General features: G+C 36.9%; 2 protein-coding genes and 1 non-coding gene across 4 annotated transcripts; 1 reads left to right on the top strand and 2 right to left on the bottom strand.

Moving 5' to 3' along the window:
- Positions 1-3157: 3157 nt before the first annotated feature.
- Trnat-ugu (transfer RNA threonine (anticodon UGU)) lies at positions 3158-3230 on the bottom strand. The gene has a single exon. It is a non-coding gene; the product is annotated as a tRNA-Thr (tRNA).
- Positions 3231-3499: 269 nt separating this feature from the next.
- LOC138003947 (thioredoxin domain-containing protein 15-like) lies at positions 3500-10352 on the top strand. 2 transcript variants are annotated; one of them, XM_068850268.1, is made up of 4 exons: positions 3500-3658; positions 3754-4213; positions 7055-7182; positions 8768-10352. In XM_068850268.1, exons 1-4 carry the CDS (start codon positions 3526-3528, stop codon positions 8998-9000), a joined length of 954 nt encoding a protein of 317 aa, XP_068706369.1. In that variant the 5' UTR covers positions 3500-3525; the 3' UTR covers positions 9001-10352. The 2 variants fall into 2 exon arrangements, with proteins under 2 accessions (XP_068706369.1, XP_068706370.1); XM_068850269.1 differs by having other exon boundaries at positions 3509-3658; positions 3757-4213.
- LOC138003949 (cilia-and flagella-associated protein 96-like) lies at positions 10039-14602 on the bottom strand. Its single transcript, XM_068850270.1, has 6 exons — positions 14345-14602; positions 13926-14142; positions 13191-13404; positions 11427-11529; positions 11073-11149; positions 10039-10650 (listed from the first exon to the last, which is right to left on the bottom strand). The coding sequence occupies exons 1-6, from the start codon at positions 14442-14444 to the stop codon at positions 10435-10437; spliced, it is 927 nt and encodes a 308-aa protein (XP_068706371.1). The 5' UTR covers positions 14445-14602; the 3' UTR covers positions 10039-10434.
- Between the last annotated feature and the right edge of the window lie 101 nt (positions 14603-14703).

Genomic DNA, 14703 nt, shown 5'->3' with positions numbered 1-14703 from the left:
AGGCTAACAGAAATGTCTCTTCTTCACATTTCCAACACTTTCCTCAAAATCCCTGCAGTTCTCGACAAAGCAGTTTTTTGAACTACTCCAACATTGAATGGTATCCCTAGCTTTTCAATCCACCTATCAAATCCTTTGGTGACACTTCCAAGGGCTCCGGTCCTATCACTACAGGTACGACTTCTACCATTTTGAGTTTCCACAATCTTCCGATCTCTCTCTTGGTATTTTTCCACCTTTTCCCTTTCTGTTTTCCCCTACTCTTACATCAGCTGGTACAGCAATATCGATGATTACCCCCTTTCGCTCTTTCTTGTTAATTATTATTATTATTATTATTATTATTATTATTATTAATGTAGACATTTTTTTAAACAATGATGATCATTACATACATCTACAACATGTAAACATTACTCTTCGTGCTTTCAAATATTTAAAAGGTAGAAGGATTTAGGAGAGAAGGAGAAGAAAACAGTCTAGGTAGAAGAACACTATGTAAAGAGCCTGAAAACTACAGACTAAATTAACCTAAATTTAATTTCAGTTAGAAATTTAATGATCTTTCATCTTCTTAATTAAGGTGGCTATCTCGGCATAGGAATTTTCAGTTTCTAGACTTAGTTTTGTTTCTAGACTTAGTTTTGTTCTGATGACATTTTTGAAAGAGTTTTTGGATCGGTACGTTTTTCAAGACTAGTCGTTATCCCATTCCAGGTTTTAACGCTAACACGTAAAAAGGCCTAAGTGCGGATTTTTTGGTAAAAGAATGCTCAGTTGTTGATGAGCGTGTGCTGTAAGAATTAACTCTGGTAACTTTAGAGAACAAATTGGAAATTAATCGGTGCAGAATTAGTGTTGATGTCTTACATTGCCCCCAGACCCTCCTAGAAAGTAGCGCCTAATAGGCGCTACCGATGCACGCTAACGCGCGCTGATTAGTATTCTTGTTCGGCCCCCACTTTCAAAAAATGCTAGATCCGCCCCTGACTAATTTTGCTTATTTTTGTTGTGAGAGTATGAATATGATCTTTCCAACTTAGATTTTCATCAATTAATAACCCAAGAAATTTAATGCAGTTCTTACGTTCAAGAGTAACATTCTAATTTTCTTCAATATCAACAATATCAATCTGCCGGGGGTAGGTAATTGTTATAAGTTTTTGGTGTGGACGAAAAATAACAAAGTTTGTTTTCTTTATGTTAAGTGTAAGTTTATTTGAGGTTAGCCATTTAAATAAGTTGTTCAATTCAGCATTTACAATTAACTCCAATATCTTGAGATTTTCGTGAGAATAAAGGACATTTGTATCATCTGCATTAAGGAAAGTAAGAAAAAAAAAAGGTTTTCTGGAGAAATGTTGAATATCGTTAACATACAACAAAAGGAGGAGCGGCCCTAAAACGGACCCTTGGGGTACACCACAACTAACTACTTCTTTATCCCAAATGCCACTTTTGATATCAAACAGGAAGAATTTCTTCAACTCTTAGGAGTTTATTTTCATAGTAATCCTACCAATTGGGACAAGCAAATTGATGCTCTTCTCAGCAAAGCAGGGAGGTGTATGCACATTGTAAGAAATATGGCAATAGTCTTGACTCTCTTCACCACCGCTTCCATAGTTTGATTATACCTAGTTTTACTTATGGCATTTCAGTATGGGGTGCTTCTAGTTATGATCTTTCCCGAAAATTGACAAGCTTCAGAGACGAGCAGTTCGTTTTGGTTTCCTTAGGGAGGTCTCAGGCCCGTTCCAAAGCCGCTCCATTCATGCGCCGAACCTAACTGATGAGTTAAGAGCGGCAGAAGAGCGGCGTTTGAATCAGTTTGGTTCGGCAGGTTAGGTTTGGAGCGGCCAACAAGGTTAAGTTCGGCAGGGTCTGTCGCACTATGCGACATTGGAGCGGCGGCTGATTCACACGGCGCTCTTATCATGTGCTGAAACTAACGCATAAATTGTGATAATTTATAATCTTACCACAATTCCCTCCGAAGGTTTACCTGTACCAAGGCCCCTTGCCATTGTATGGATTTCAGTTTGGTTCGACCCATGTACGGCGTATGAATCAGCCGTCGCTCCAAAGTCGCTCTTTAGTCGAACTTTATTGAGTTAGGTTCGGCACAGGTGCGGCGTTTGGATCGGGCCTCACCCGTCTTAAGTCTTTTAGACGCCTCAGATAAATAAGTTATGGAAGAGTATAACTACTTCTACTGAAGCTCCTTTGGTAGATCTTCTCTATCCCAGTAAAACAAGATTGCTAAGGAATCGTGGTCATTCCTATGTACTTCCTCAGATTAGGACCGAACGCTTCAAAAGTTGTTTTATTAATAGATTCTTTTTCAATTTTATTTAACTTTTTATGGTGCTTTTTTTTTTCGAGCTAGTAAAGAGCTTTATTATTATTATTATTATTATTATGATGATGATGATGATGATGATGATGATGATGATTATTATTAATTGAAGTTCTCCTTTCTCTCCTCCCGTTCTCCGAGTAAAAGATTTATTATCCACACTTTCGTTTGGTAAATTTCCTATCCACACTTTAGAGCTCAACAACAACGACAAAAATATATCATTTTTTCATTCTTTCATCGCTTTCAGAAGTCTTCGTTTTGCTCTGTTTAATATTAAAAGATGACAATCGTTTTGTCAACTCTCCGTCTCAAACAGAACTTGTCAACTGAGGGCTTACACTAATTTGCGAAACGAAACGAAATGATACAGAAAGAATGCTAAACATTCAGGAAAGCTAACCTGAGGCATATTTAGGCCTAAACAAAAATTTTTACAGCTAATGTTAGCATTCGTAAACGGTTAGGGTTGCACCTGCCCGGAAAATTTCAATCCCTTTCGCAAAATAGTAATTTTGGTCGGCCAGTTTGGTTACATTACTTTTTTGCGAAACGTATTGAAAATTTCCTTTGGTACAACGCTAACCGTTTACCAGTGCTAACATTAGGCCTATAAACCGTTGTTTAGGCCTAATCAGGCCTTTAGGGTTAGATGTTTAGGATTCTTTCTATGTTTCGTTTCGTTTCGCAAATTAGTGTAAGCCTGAACTGAGACCTGAGATCTCAACGAAAGTGGCAAATAGTGCCTGTAAGCTTAATACAAAGGGGAAAAAAAGAAAGGGAAAACTATTCTGAAGTAGCCCCTTGAGAGATTTGAACTCTCGACCCCTGGTTTACAAGACCAGTGCTCTAACCACTGAGCTAAAGAGGCCATCTCGCATGTACGGTGAAGAATTTATTATTTTAAACACATAACAAAGCGCTTTTGTTGAGAACACGGGCTCAAATGTTTAATCAAGTATCTATATTTTCAAATGTTTATTCACATGAAATCTCCGATGTTCGCAGAATATACCCTTTACTCAAAGGCTATCACCTGTGAAGCCAGATATTGGCGACAGAATCGAAATGTCGAGTTTAATTTTGTCATTTTCAAAAGTGGTCAGCAAATTTCTACTTGCAAGCATGCTTATCTCAACACCACCCCCCAACAGAAAATTCCAAACATGGCGGATAGGGTTCATAGATTTGGTGTTTATGTTTACAGCGCATTATTTTTTTGTTTCTTTTATACTGTGATTCCTGATTGTGCTCTTTCCAAAGAAAGTGAACCCTTAGAGGCTAGTGATGCCGAGAGAGGTAAATAATTTAGCAAATGTATATCTGATTTTGTAAGAATGAAATGACGAAGCTTAATATTGTGCAAAACCTTCGCCATGTCCACTTTATTTCAGAAGGAAGCGCCGACGAGATTTTTTCTGCGGTTAATGTGGAGACCAGTGACACAGCTGTGGAGGCAGGGAACATGACTTTGAAAGAACCAATTGTGATAGACACAAATGAAACCGATTCTATTATAAATTCTACCGACACTGAATGGAATATAAACATGAACGAAACAAAAGCGGATGGTGTGATCAACAACTCCACTACGTCACCAAAATGGTCTTGCAAAGGCCGGAATAATTCACAAAACAACGATACCATTAACCAGAAAGTCGTCATCGTTCATTCAGATGAATTGCTTCAACAGATAAATTCAAGTGAGAATAACGAAACGGATCCATGTGCAATTGTGCTATTTTACACGAATTACTGTCCATTTAGTGCTAAATTGGCTCCCTTGTATAACGCTCTGGGACGAGTATATAATAATCTCCCAGTTCTGGCAATAGACGCACACAAGCAACACAGGTAATTTTACGTTAGAGACAGCGGGACTAAAACACAGGTATGTGTACATTCCACGGGTCAGGGTATGTTACTGTGCTACAGACAAATAAACAACACCAAAAGTGTCTCCTAGCCCTGATCACTCGACAAAAATGTTGTTTGAGATCTTAAAAGGAAACGTTTGGCCTAATTGTTCATCACTGGAGCAGAGGCTCCTAGTCTTGACCTGTGTTTTAGACCCGCCTTGTTAAAGACCATAATTATTTTATCATGGTAACTGGTCATTCCGCCCCAAAGTCGATCCGCCCCACATATATTAGGGACCTTAAGCAAGCACGGCGACGACCCTTATGAGAACTCCACATAACAATAGGTTTGATGAGCAAAAAGAAACGTTCTGCATGCCCTGCACGTGCATTTTAACATTTTAATACATTTCTTTGCTGTTCTTGTCTTGACAACGACATGAAATGATCAAATTTGAGGTCACATGGAGGATGAGAGCACCTGACAATGAATTTTCAATTTACTCTCTAAATATCCGCACGGTTCTCACCAATTTTATTCATGGAATGTGAACTCACACTTTCCAAGCCGAGCGACTTATGTAATCGTAAAATTATTACAGTACCAGGAAATAATATTTTTAGACAACATTCTCATAGCCGTCATTGTCGTCCTTGCTTAAGGTAATAATAATAATAATAATTTATTTACTTATAACGCGCAAGTATCAATTTACATTTTCACCTGCGCGGAACTAAATCCATTAAAAACCTAATTACAATTTTATAATATAACTAGTAACTAATGATAACTAATAACTAATTACTCATAACAATTAAAATTATATGAATAGCATAAAAAATAAAAAAATGGCCTTAATATCTAAAGAAGAATTGTATACGTCGTGTAAGCAATTAAAATATTTAAGGAAATGCTTCTCTCGTCTTGAGTGCTTTCTTAAAAGATGGTAAAAATAATGAACTTCTAATATTAAATGGTAGGTTATTCCATAGTTTTGGAGTGGCGACTTGAAATGCGCGGTCTCCAAGAGTAGTATATGTTTTCAATTTTTCTATTTCTAATAGTAAATTGTCACTATTTGACCTAAGGTTGTATTTTCCAGGCTTCTTAAATTTAATTAACTCTTTGATATAATTAGGGGCATGCCCATGAACAGCCTTATACGTAATTAAAAGAATCTTAAATAATATGCGTTCCTATTATTGTCTCTATTATTGTGTCTATTAGCACTCATTTTAATGATTACGTCTATTAAGCACTCATTTCAGTGGTTTGGTCAAAGCACTGATTATAGTGATTATATGAAAAATTAGGGTTAGAGTTGGTTTAGCTATCATACAATACAAGGGTGGTCAGAATACTGTGGGGCGGAATGACCTGTATTTGACTATATATATATATGCCATAAATTATCGTATATGAAACACTCATATCTTTAAACTGCATAACAAAACATTTTGAGTTTGAAGATCTTCTTCGCACTTGTTAATTAAGTGAAAGGAGTACCTGAAAAGTTCACTCTTCAAAATTCAAGGAATGCGCTTCTCTTTTGCTTTCTCTTAAGAAGCTTTCACAACTGCAAAGAATGATCTTCAACCTCAAAATGGGTAATTAATTTTTTGGTGCTTGCTAGTGATTGACAGTAGTGAGGGTTGCATTCTACAATGTATGTGGTCCTAGAAGGGAAAATTCCAGAATACTTGGTCACTTATTTGCATTTGAATAGTGTACATTGTTTTGTGCTTTGTTCTTCCAACAATGCCACTGCTGGAAGACAAAAATGGCATGATATTTTGAAGGCACTCCTAGGCTTTGACTCCAAAACCAAGGAAATCGCATTGGCCACCACAATGGCTGGTGATGATTCAATTGCAATACAAAGCAAATTTTAGTGGATACTGATGATATTATATGCTGGAGAACATGTACAAGTTGCAATAACTATTAACTGTTTTCTTTCAATAATTTGGAGGAAAATGTAAAAAGAGATTTCCAAGCAGATCACTTATTGCATCGTTTGCAAGATTACTGTTGACATTTGATTGTAAACTGCTTTATTCTGGATATCTTTATCATGAGTTTTTGACCTGCCAGCTTTTTAAGAGGCAAAGGTGCAGGATATTTATCCTGGTCTTCATAAAGATTACACAATTACATCCAAACATTTTGTGTATCTAGCCATTGTATAGAGACCTACTGTACAGTAGACTCCCAAGAAGTTTACACGTCAGCGAAGCACTACCTCATGAATCTCCAAAGCTTTTTCCTTAAAATGTTTTTGAGACTGAGATTTTCACAATGTTTGGGAATGAATCGTCATTAATTTTACTCATTTTAGATGAAGGTTTTGTTTCTTTACACATTTGCGGGGAAAAAAATCTATTAGAGGAGGCATACTGTACAGGTTTTGTACATTTTGTGAATGGAAGGCAGTGACTCTTCTGTGAGAGTACAACTTAAATGATGTGGAGGGTCAAAAGAGAATAATATTAATGTTACATGAAAGAATCTGTGGTTTTTTATCAAAGAGAAGAGTACTGTGACAATCAGGTTTTTTTTCGTTTGTTTCATGATGTGGTCATTATTTGTAGATCGTTTCATTTGGACTGCATGTACAGGTACTACAGTGTACTAGTCTTCCTCAGACAATGACGTCAACTACATTGTTATGCATTGCGTAAAAGCTGGATACTCAGCTGTGATGTGTTGGTTTTCAGTAGCTGTGTGGTTTCCAGCATTGTGATCATGTGACAAAATTAACGAAAAATACTCAAACATTCTTCAGTTGATGAAAGAGATGTTTTTAACTCATAGATATATTTCTTATGTTTGCAGTTTAAACACTCGATTTGGAGTTGTTGCTGTCCCAACCATCTTATTGTTTCATTCTGGAAAGCCTGTCTTAAAATTCAACAATACAGTTACGTTGGATGATCTGCGCGATTTTGTGAAAAATAGCACAGGTAATGTATGGTTTACCTGTAGTCAAAACTCATTTTGTGTGTCAGGACGTAATAAATATTTGATAGCAACTTGTGTAAATGAATTACTGTGACCTGTGAAGGTCAAAAATAACTTACTAATACATGTATGTAACTTAAAAGAGTAACACCCCCTTTCTTGGTGTTGTTTAGTTACATGTTACTGCAACAGATCATTTAACAAATTAATTTTGAGTTCCATTGTGCCATTTTCTTTAAATTTGTTTCTCTGCTCCTTTGAGAGTCATTAATTTTGGTAACACTAGTTAACCAAACTTTCTCGCTTTATTGAAACTTTTGTTTTATGATTGTTGATTACTTTTCATTGTTTAGAATGCTTGATTTACTGTTCGGCATGTGCAAATTTAAGGCCGTTCGCGCCCAAAACGTTCCCACGTACAGATTTTTTTTAAACTTGCCACGCAGAAAGGTAAAATGATCTACTTTTGCCAAAAAGGCAAAAAAAATGGGGGGTCACCATGCTCGTTTTCGAGATCATGAGGTGCATTCTTAGAAGATTGCGTTACTTTAAGACGATCTTAGCTTACAACTGTCAGCAATAAAAAAGCTACATGAGTGAAATTTAGATCAGGTAAACATAAACGTACTCAGTTCAACATAACTAATATAACTAAATTACATTGTAACCTTTGCAGCTGATGTCTTTTTCTGAGGTGAAATAGACCTTGAAAAACGATGCATATTAGTCTAAGAAAGCAAACTTCAGTCGCATGAGAGCATAAAAGGCCAAATATTTGTAACTTCTCACGTACAAATTTTTTTTGTTTTTTGTTAAAATGGACAAAATCAAGAAAGGAAGTGATCTACGGAAAGAAAAATGGGGGTCACCGAGCATTCAAGAGAGTAAAATCGCTGCGAAGTTCTTAAATCGATTGTCTATTCGCACTGTCACGCCATTGCGTGACATTTCCGAGAAGACCTGGGTCCACAGCTATCCCATGATGCCACATACTTTCATGTTCCCTTCTTGTGGAAATTTTTTGCGCCTTTAGCATCGTGTTTACTTGCGTGGTCTACGATGCATTCATGACGTGTGCGTGACATGTGCAAAAAGATGCGCAGTAGCAATGGGCGCGAACGTCCTTAATGATTACATGTAGCCTGACAGCCACCAAGCAATCAAGGGCAGTTGCATTCGTATGCTTGCAAATTAGGTGCTTTAAAGTTGTTGTTGTTACAACAGCTAATTAGATTAGATAAAAAACACTATTACATTTGTACAGAAATCATAGTAATTCCTACTGCTGAACATACATGTAGTAGAGTGGCATCATTTAACTATCCAATGAAATTAGAGCTTGCAAAGACCTGTGTGGTATCTGGAAATTGAGCTATTAATTTTAGGTGGATGAAGTGGGAAAGATAGCTGACAGGAAAAGGGCTTTTACAACCCGCTCACCTCTGTCATTTTGCTGTTCTCCCTATACCAGGCTTGCAATTGTGTTGTTAAACTATTTAATAAAGGAGGTGGAAGTTTAATGTGATTCAACTTATAGTGTAGGTGTAATCTTTATAGACTCACAGTTGTCAAACCTTTCTAATGCAGGTGTTGAAGGAAACTACAGTGTTCATGTCTCTGAGGAGGACTACAAAGGTCCATTAAGAAGCAAACCGGTTGAAGATAGAGACTATTATTTACTGTTTTCTGTGCTCTTTCTTGTGGCATTTGGTGTCATCATGTTCTCAAAATCCAGCTACAGGCAACTAGTTTTTGAGAGAATTCAGACTGTTCAGTGGAGACGGATATTTCAGTGGTTTAGCAGAGAAAAACAAGATTAATGCAGCCACTATTGTGTAACATGAAAGATGTCACTTGACATATCTTGGATGTTGGAAATTCGTATCTGTAACATTATTGTTATTATAATTATGGACAAGACAATCAAGAGATTGACGTCTATTAATTTATGGACAAGACAGTGATATTTATAAATGGTGTTTGTGGGTGTACTTGAAATACTGTACATGTATGAATCTTTGCATTCATCTTCCTACATCAATGAACTTGATTTGGGTGTTGGGAAACATCAAGGTCATTTTAAATAAAAGTTATGAATTTGCAATTGAAAGAAAAATGTGGTGGTGTGTTGGATTTGTAAATAGTCAGAAGTCACAAATTCAAATCCACCATAGCCTACCAGTTACCTTAGTTTTTGTTTTGTTTTTTGGGTTAGGGACTTCGAAATCTACAATGTGGCTGTCAATGAAAACGCCACCAAACTATTGCTGTCCATGTGTGTGTTGGAAGTTTTGCAGAGTTTCACATTCTCAGCAAATGTGTAATGTTAAATGACCAAAATAATGTCATGTTCATGTAAAACATGGACACTCATTGGTGAATTTTAATTTTTTATCCTAGTTTTGTCACTGTTCCCCCAATTTAGTTCCTCAGGATACATGTACATGTAGTTCTGCTGGTTAATTTGTAAAAGTTAATTAAACTACATGTATAATAATTTGGAATAAAAAGGACAGTTTTTTTTAAACGTTCTCATTGACGTGGGCATCTTTTGTTTCTTTCCGTACATGAACTCACAAGCTTTAAGATTTCAATCTCATCATGCATTCTTGGTTTTCATAAGAATAGAGAATGATTCTTGAAGCATTAATAAACCTGTGACACTAGCAGCATCACCATTTCCTGGTTTTGGGACACCATGATGGCAGATGTAGCGTGATGTGAAAACCATGGATACATGTAAGTGAAGGACCTTGACTTTGTTTTACTATTAGTATTAAAGGGGTTCGTAAGTTTTTTCCTCCTTCGGTTTTTAAGTTTTGGAGAAGTGTTGTCTATCATTATGGTAGAAAACAGAATAACCATAATTATCTTTATTTAAAAAGCACTACAGGGACAAAACAAGTATAATTTTACATACAATGTAATCAAGCCATGCTGTATTCATAACGCTTTACAACAGTTATTCTGTGCTAATTTTTCTTTTCCTGTGTTAATTTTTGTAAGAACAGTCACTGCTATGGTGTTAAAAATTTGAAAAGTTAACGTCATGGTAATAATTATTAGGTACATAGCATGCATTTTAATGATGTGAATTGATGGAACGAAAAGAAACCATTCTGACTTATATTTTGTAAATACAATGAAATAAAACATCCACATGTAACTTTTAGCCTTTTTGTTAGTCTTGCCTTACATTACATCACTTCACCACTGTTTTAACCTTTTTGGATGACGATGAGTGATCTTGACAATCAAATTGATATGGTGATTGGTTGCCTGAAGTTCAAGTTATTGATTCGTCTTTTGACGTTCTGATTAATAATTGATCTGGTGGGTGTTGACTTAGGGCCTTGTGATGGTCTGAAAATCTTCTTGTCTCCTTCGCTTCCGTTTTTCTTTTTCACCCTATAAGGGTCTTCAGAATGCGATGGATAACTGTCGAAGCATCCAGCCTTCATACCACCAATCTGTAAGAAAGATGACACACAGTAATTAGCGCTATTCCAGGGCGGGTTTGTTAAAGGCACGTGCCATGGAGAACCTGAAGGAGTCAATTGAGACAGGTTGAAGAAATTGAGCAAAATCAGGACTGGCAAAACTCATAGTACTAACTATGCAAAACTGAATCATCTCCCACATCTTGTAAACTTTGGTCTCTGAGGGTGGTAGTTAGGCTTAGATTGGAGTTTGTTACATTTTGCAAAATAATTTGCACTTAAAAAACTTCAACCCTACTAGATTACCAAAGGCACCTTGCCAAAAATCCCTAGTCAAAGAAAAATACATTTGAGGTTACTCGGGCACTTCAAAGACTGAAATTACCATGTAACAGTGGTGATAATAAAAATGACAATCTTGATTGAATGTAATGAATGTTTGCATTCCTCACCTCTTTTGGTGGGGAGCTAGGCTTGAATGGTTTCAGTATTTCTGGAGGTTTCCGTCCTTCTTTGAGAGGTGGAAGACCTGTGAAAGACCAAAAGAAGAAAAGGTAAATACTTGTAAAAGGCTACCTTCAGGTTTCTAGTTGATTAAATTGTGTCTGTTCATTTTGTGTCAAGTTTGAACTTGTTTCAAAGGATTGCAACAGGTTTGGCATAAGGAAGAGTTTACGGTTATTTTAGTAAATAAGTGTGTCCCGTGACCTGTTAATTAAACAGTAATAATTAATCCTGTTGCATCTTGACAACTTTCTTGTCGCTTGGTATAAAAGCCTGTTTCCTTTAGGTAACAGAATTCTTACCCCTGTCAGATTTGTAAGGATTTCCATCAAAGAAAGCTTTGGGATGAAGATTCAGTTTAAATGCTCCTCCTTTCCTTGCTTTAAAGCTTGATTCCATTTCTTTCTGTATTGATTACAGCAAAAATTGTGATCAAAACAAAATTACTAATAATCAAATTTATTCCTTAACCTTAATAGGTCTTTAGTTGAAGGTTTCCTGCAAATTAAGGCAAAGGTGTATAATTATTTTGGGTAGATATAAATTAATTTCTTTTAATACGAATTTGTATATACTCATAAGTACAGTGTAACTTACAGGGTCTGCAACATTTGTTTTCTGTTTAACAATTATTCCATGAGCGCTCGTTGGATATGAGATGATTAAGATAGCCAACGAGGCGCGTAGCACCAAGTTGGCTATAATCATCTCATATCCAACAAGCGCGAGTGGAATAATTGTTTTATTAAAAAAGCCCCCAAAATATAGAAAACTAGACTACAATAAAAATGAAAAGGCCCAAAAAATCACGCATATGCTTGCCGCATTTGTAGATCATGGTATAATGGCTCATAACCCATGATGGCTTGGCCAATCAAAACTCTCGAATTGCATTATCCAATGATCCAGTTTTTAATAATATAATTTATACTGTTATAATTAGTCCTTGTATTATCGAATGCAATTTACTTCTGCAAGCTTTTAGGACTTATTGTCAGTGTTAAAATATTTAAAGGCTTTCTTATTATTCTCAGATATGTCCAGAAATGCCCCTAACGTGGACTTTAAGTGTCACAAAGAAAGTGTCTCCTTGCTCTTCTCCCCAACTTCAACATCACTTGTGTCTCGAAATATAGAGACAATTAACATCACAACGTGCCCCCTTAAAATGCTGCTCCTCAATTAAAGATAAACCTGCATTTACCACACACAAAAAAATAATACCTGGGTCATGATTAAAAAGGAGGATGTAGATCCAAAGTGTAGATGTCACTGGCAAGGAGGTGGAGTCAGTTGGGCATGTGGTGAGTGGTTGTACTGGTTTGGTGCAATTATGGACTATCAAAGGAGGTATGATTGGATGGGTTTGAGGGCGCACTGGCATGAAGTGTGCTGTTGTGTGGTATAAGGAGGTTCTGAATGAGGTGAGGGTGTTGGAAGATCTGGTAGGATAGGAGCATCAAGACAACACAGAAGATGAAACATGATCGTCTAGGTGTTACTGTGGTGGATTGAGCATCTCAGGAGTGGATGTTTGTCAATTTCTGGGTGCCTTAGGATAGGGATGTGGTGATGACAAAATCAGCAACTACTCTCCTCTGGGAAAGGAAATCAGAAAGATGCATCTGGTGTCGACAAAGATCATCCCGTTAGTGCTTAGTTGTTTGGGTATGATTTCTGGCTGGTTTTTGAAAGATCTTGGAATTCCATATGCATTGGGAGGAATGCATATGCAGACCCCCATTATACATTGGGACCACCCCAATCCTCCAGAAGACGAATTATAAGTCTCTAAAAAGCCCCAGATCCGGGGCCTTGCAGGTCGTTCTGTCCATAGAAAGTCAAGATTATTTTTTCACCAGCTGGTACCATTCAACCTCTTCCCAGGCTCTCCATGGGAAGAGAAGAAGAGAGATCCTGGGAACGAGGTTAGTTTATGATAATATTGTGCATACCAAACTTTTCATGAAATGTCTGATGTAAAGATTACCGGTAAATGCCAAAAAACCACCATGCTTCTGCAACTTAAGGTAAATGGACTTGTTAATATACTAAGCTATACCCACATTTCTCAAATCTCTAGCCCGATCATAAGCATCTGAGATGTACTTTGGCGAAGCACCAATTGTCACGTGGAGGTAACCAAAACCAGTTCCTTTCTTTGGTGGATTAGTTAAAAAGTTCTTTCCGGGCGAATCAATTGCTTTCTTTCCTTTAACAACAGGACTAAAGGCGGTTATTGCTCCACTGAATGTTCCATAATGATTTCCAGCTCCTGACCTGTGGTGAAGAAGAAATTCATACATGTCTGTCTTTAAGTTTGCTTCAAGATAACACACTGTGCCTTTATTTTCTTATTGTAAATCTGAGTCTCCTGCAAATAACTTAGAATCTGCATTTTTTCCCCTGCAGCTTTGATGTGAAGCATTTTGTCTGAGAGTGAATATTATCATAAACTTGGGTTATTTTAACAAGAGCTTGGGACACAACAGATCGATTTTTGAAAAAAACACGTTGATTTGAGCAATGAAGTAATTTGCATAAAATTAATTATCAACCAAGAGACTCCTTGAAACTTACATGTATGTATATTTTTTACTATGATACATAACATTTGGCTCAATAATTATTCTTGCCAGTTTGACAAATCACAGCCAACTTGTGAAAAAGGAATTATGCCACATGTAGTTCACACTATTAGATTTTTGTTGGAGGGAGGGGTAGGTCGGATCGTAATCAATCCACGAAAATACAGCATCCTCAAGGATCACAGAGAATTGTAGAGGAATCGTCTAACTTACGGCAGTTTCTCTCCATTGCTTGGAACGAAAGCCTTTCCTATGTTAAGCTTTGAACTCTTCAGCTTATCTTGTCTTCTCCGCTTTACTGGATCAGTAAAGGCCTCACTCTCCATGATCCGAGTGAATTTTTGATCGAAATAGCCAGATTGCAGAGCTGATCTTGTTTTGCTCCCACCAGGGAGCATCTGTTTTCCTTTATGAGCAGCAACATTGAAATCTGCAATGATCAAATTAATTAAATTATGCTACGTTGCGTGAGTTGCTCATATGTCAACGATCTTTGCAGCCAGTGACTTGAGCTGTACCAAACTAAACTAATTAAAGATTTAAACATCTGATGCACGTACTAAAAGGTTTTTTTGAACAATAAACGTATGTTGAAAAGTAAATATGAAACTCCAGAAACCTCTCCCACTTACTCGTGCCTTGCCTTTTGTATGGATCCCCGATCGAAATATACCCAAGCTCGGAAAACAGACCAACACGGTTTAGATCATTTTTAGTGTCTAATTTCGACATTTTTCACAAAAGACCTCTACAGTACTTGTAGAGAATTCCTCGTGCGATTGTAATATCAACAGCTGAGGAATGTAACTGATGGAACTGTCAGAAAAAAATCGCGAAATTGCCTTCGACATGAAATAACCATCAAGCCAAGATTTATGTTTTATTGCCGTGACAACCAGATGACTTGGTAACCTAGCAGATATATTTGTCGCGAATGACTGGCGCAAGTACCCTGGGTGCTAGAGGTTTTTTTTTTTCAAGGTCGGAACTC

This window comes from Montipora foliosa, chromosome 5 (genome assembly GCF_036669935.1).
Source record: "Montipora foliosa isolate CH-2021 chromosome 5, ASM3666993v2, whole genome shotgun sequence".
NCBI lineage: Eukaryota > Metazoa > Cnidaria > Anthozoa > Scleractinia > Acroporidae > Montipora > Montipora foliosa.
The sequence above is the reverse complement of the archived record's forward strand: the minus strand, read 5'-3'. Positions and strand labels throughout refer to the sequence as shown.

Excerpts from the sequence above, each read along its gene's own strand:
- LOC138003949 (XM_068850270.1), bottom strand. The coding sequence starts at position 14,444 with ATGTCGAAATTAGACACTAAAAATGATCTAAACCGTGTTGGTCTGTTT. Across the intron at positions 14,143-14,344 it reads ATACAAAAGGCAAGGCACGA|ATTTCAATGTTGCTGCTCAT; the intron begins GTAAGTGGGAGA and ends TGATCATTGCAG. Across the intron at positions 10,651-11,072 it reads CTAGCTCCCCACCAAAAGAG|ATTGGTGGTATGAAGGCTGG; the intron begins GTGAGGAATGCA and ends TCTTTCTTACAG.
- LOC138003947 (XM_068850268.1), top strand. The coding sequence starts at position 3,526 with ATGGCGGATAGGGTTCATAGATTTGGTGTTTATGTTTACAGCGCATTA. Across the intron at positions 3,659-3,753 it reads GGCTAGTGATGCCGAGAGAG|AAGGAAGCGCCGACGAGATT; the intron begins GTAAATAATTTA and ends ACTTTATTTCAG. Across the intron at positions 4,214-7,054 it reads GACGCACACAAGCAACACAG|TTTAAACACTCGATTTGGAG; the intron begins GTAATTTTACGT and ends TTATGTTTGCAG.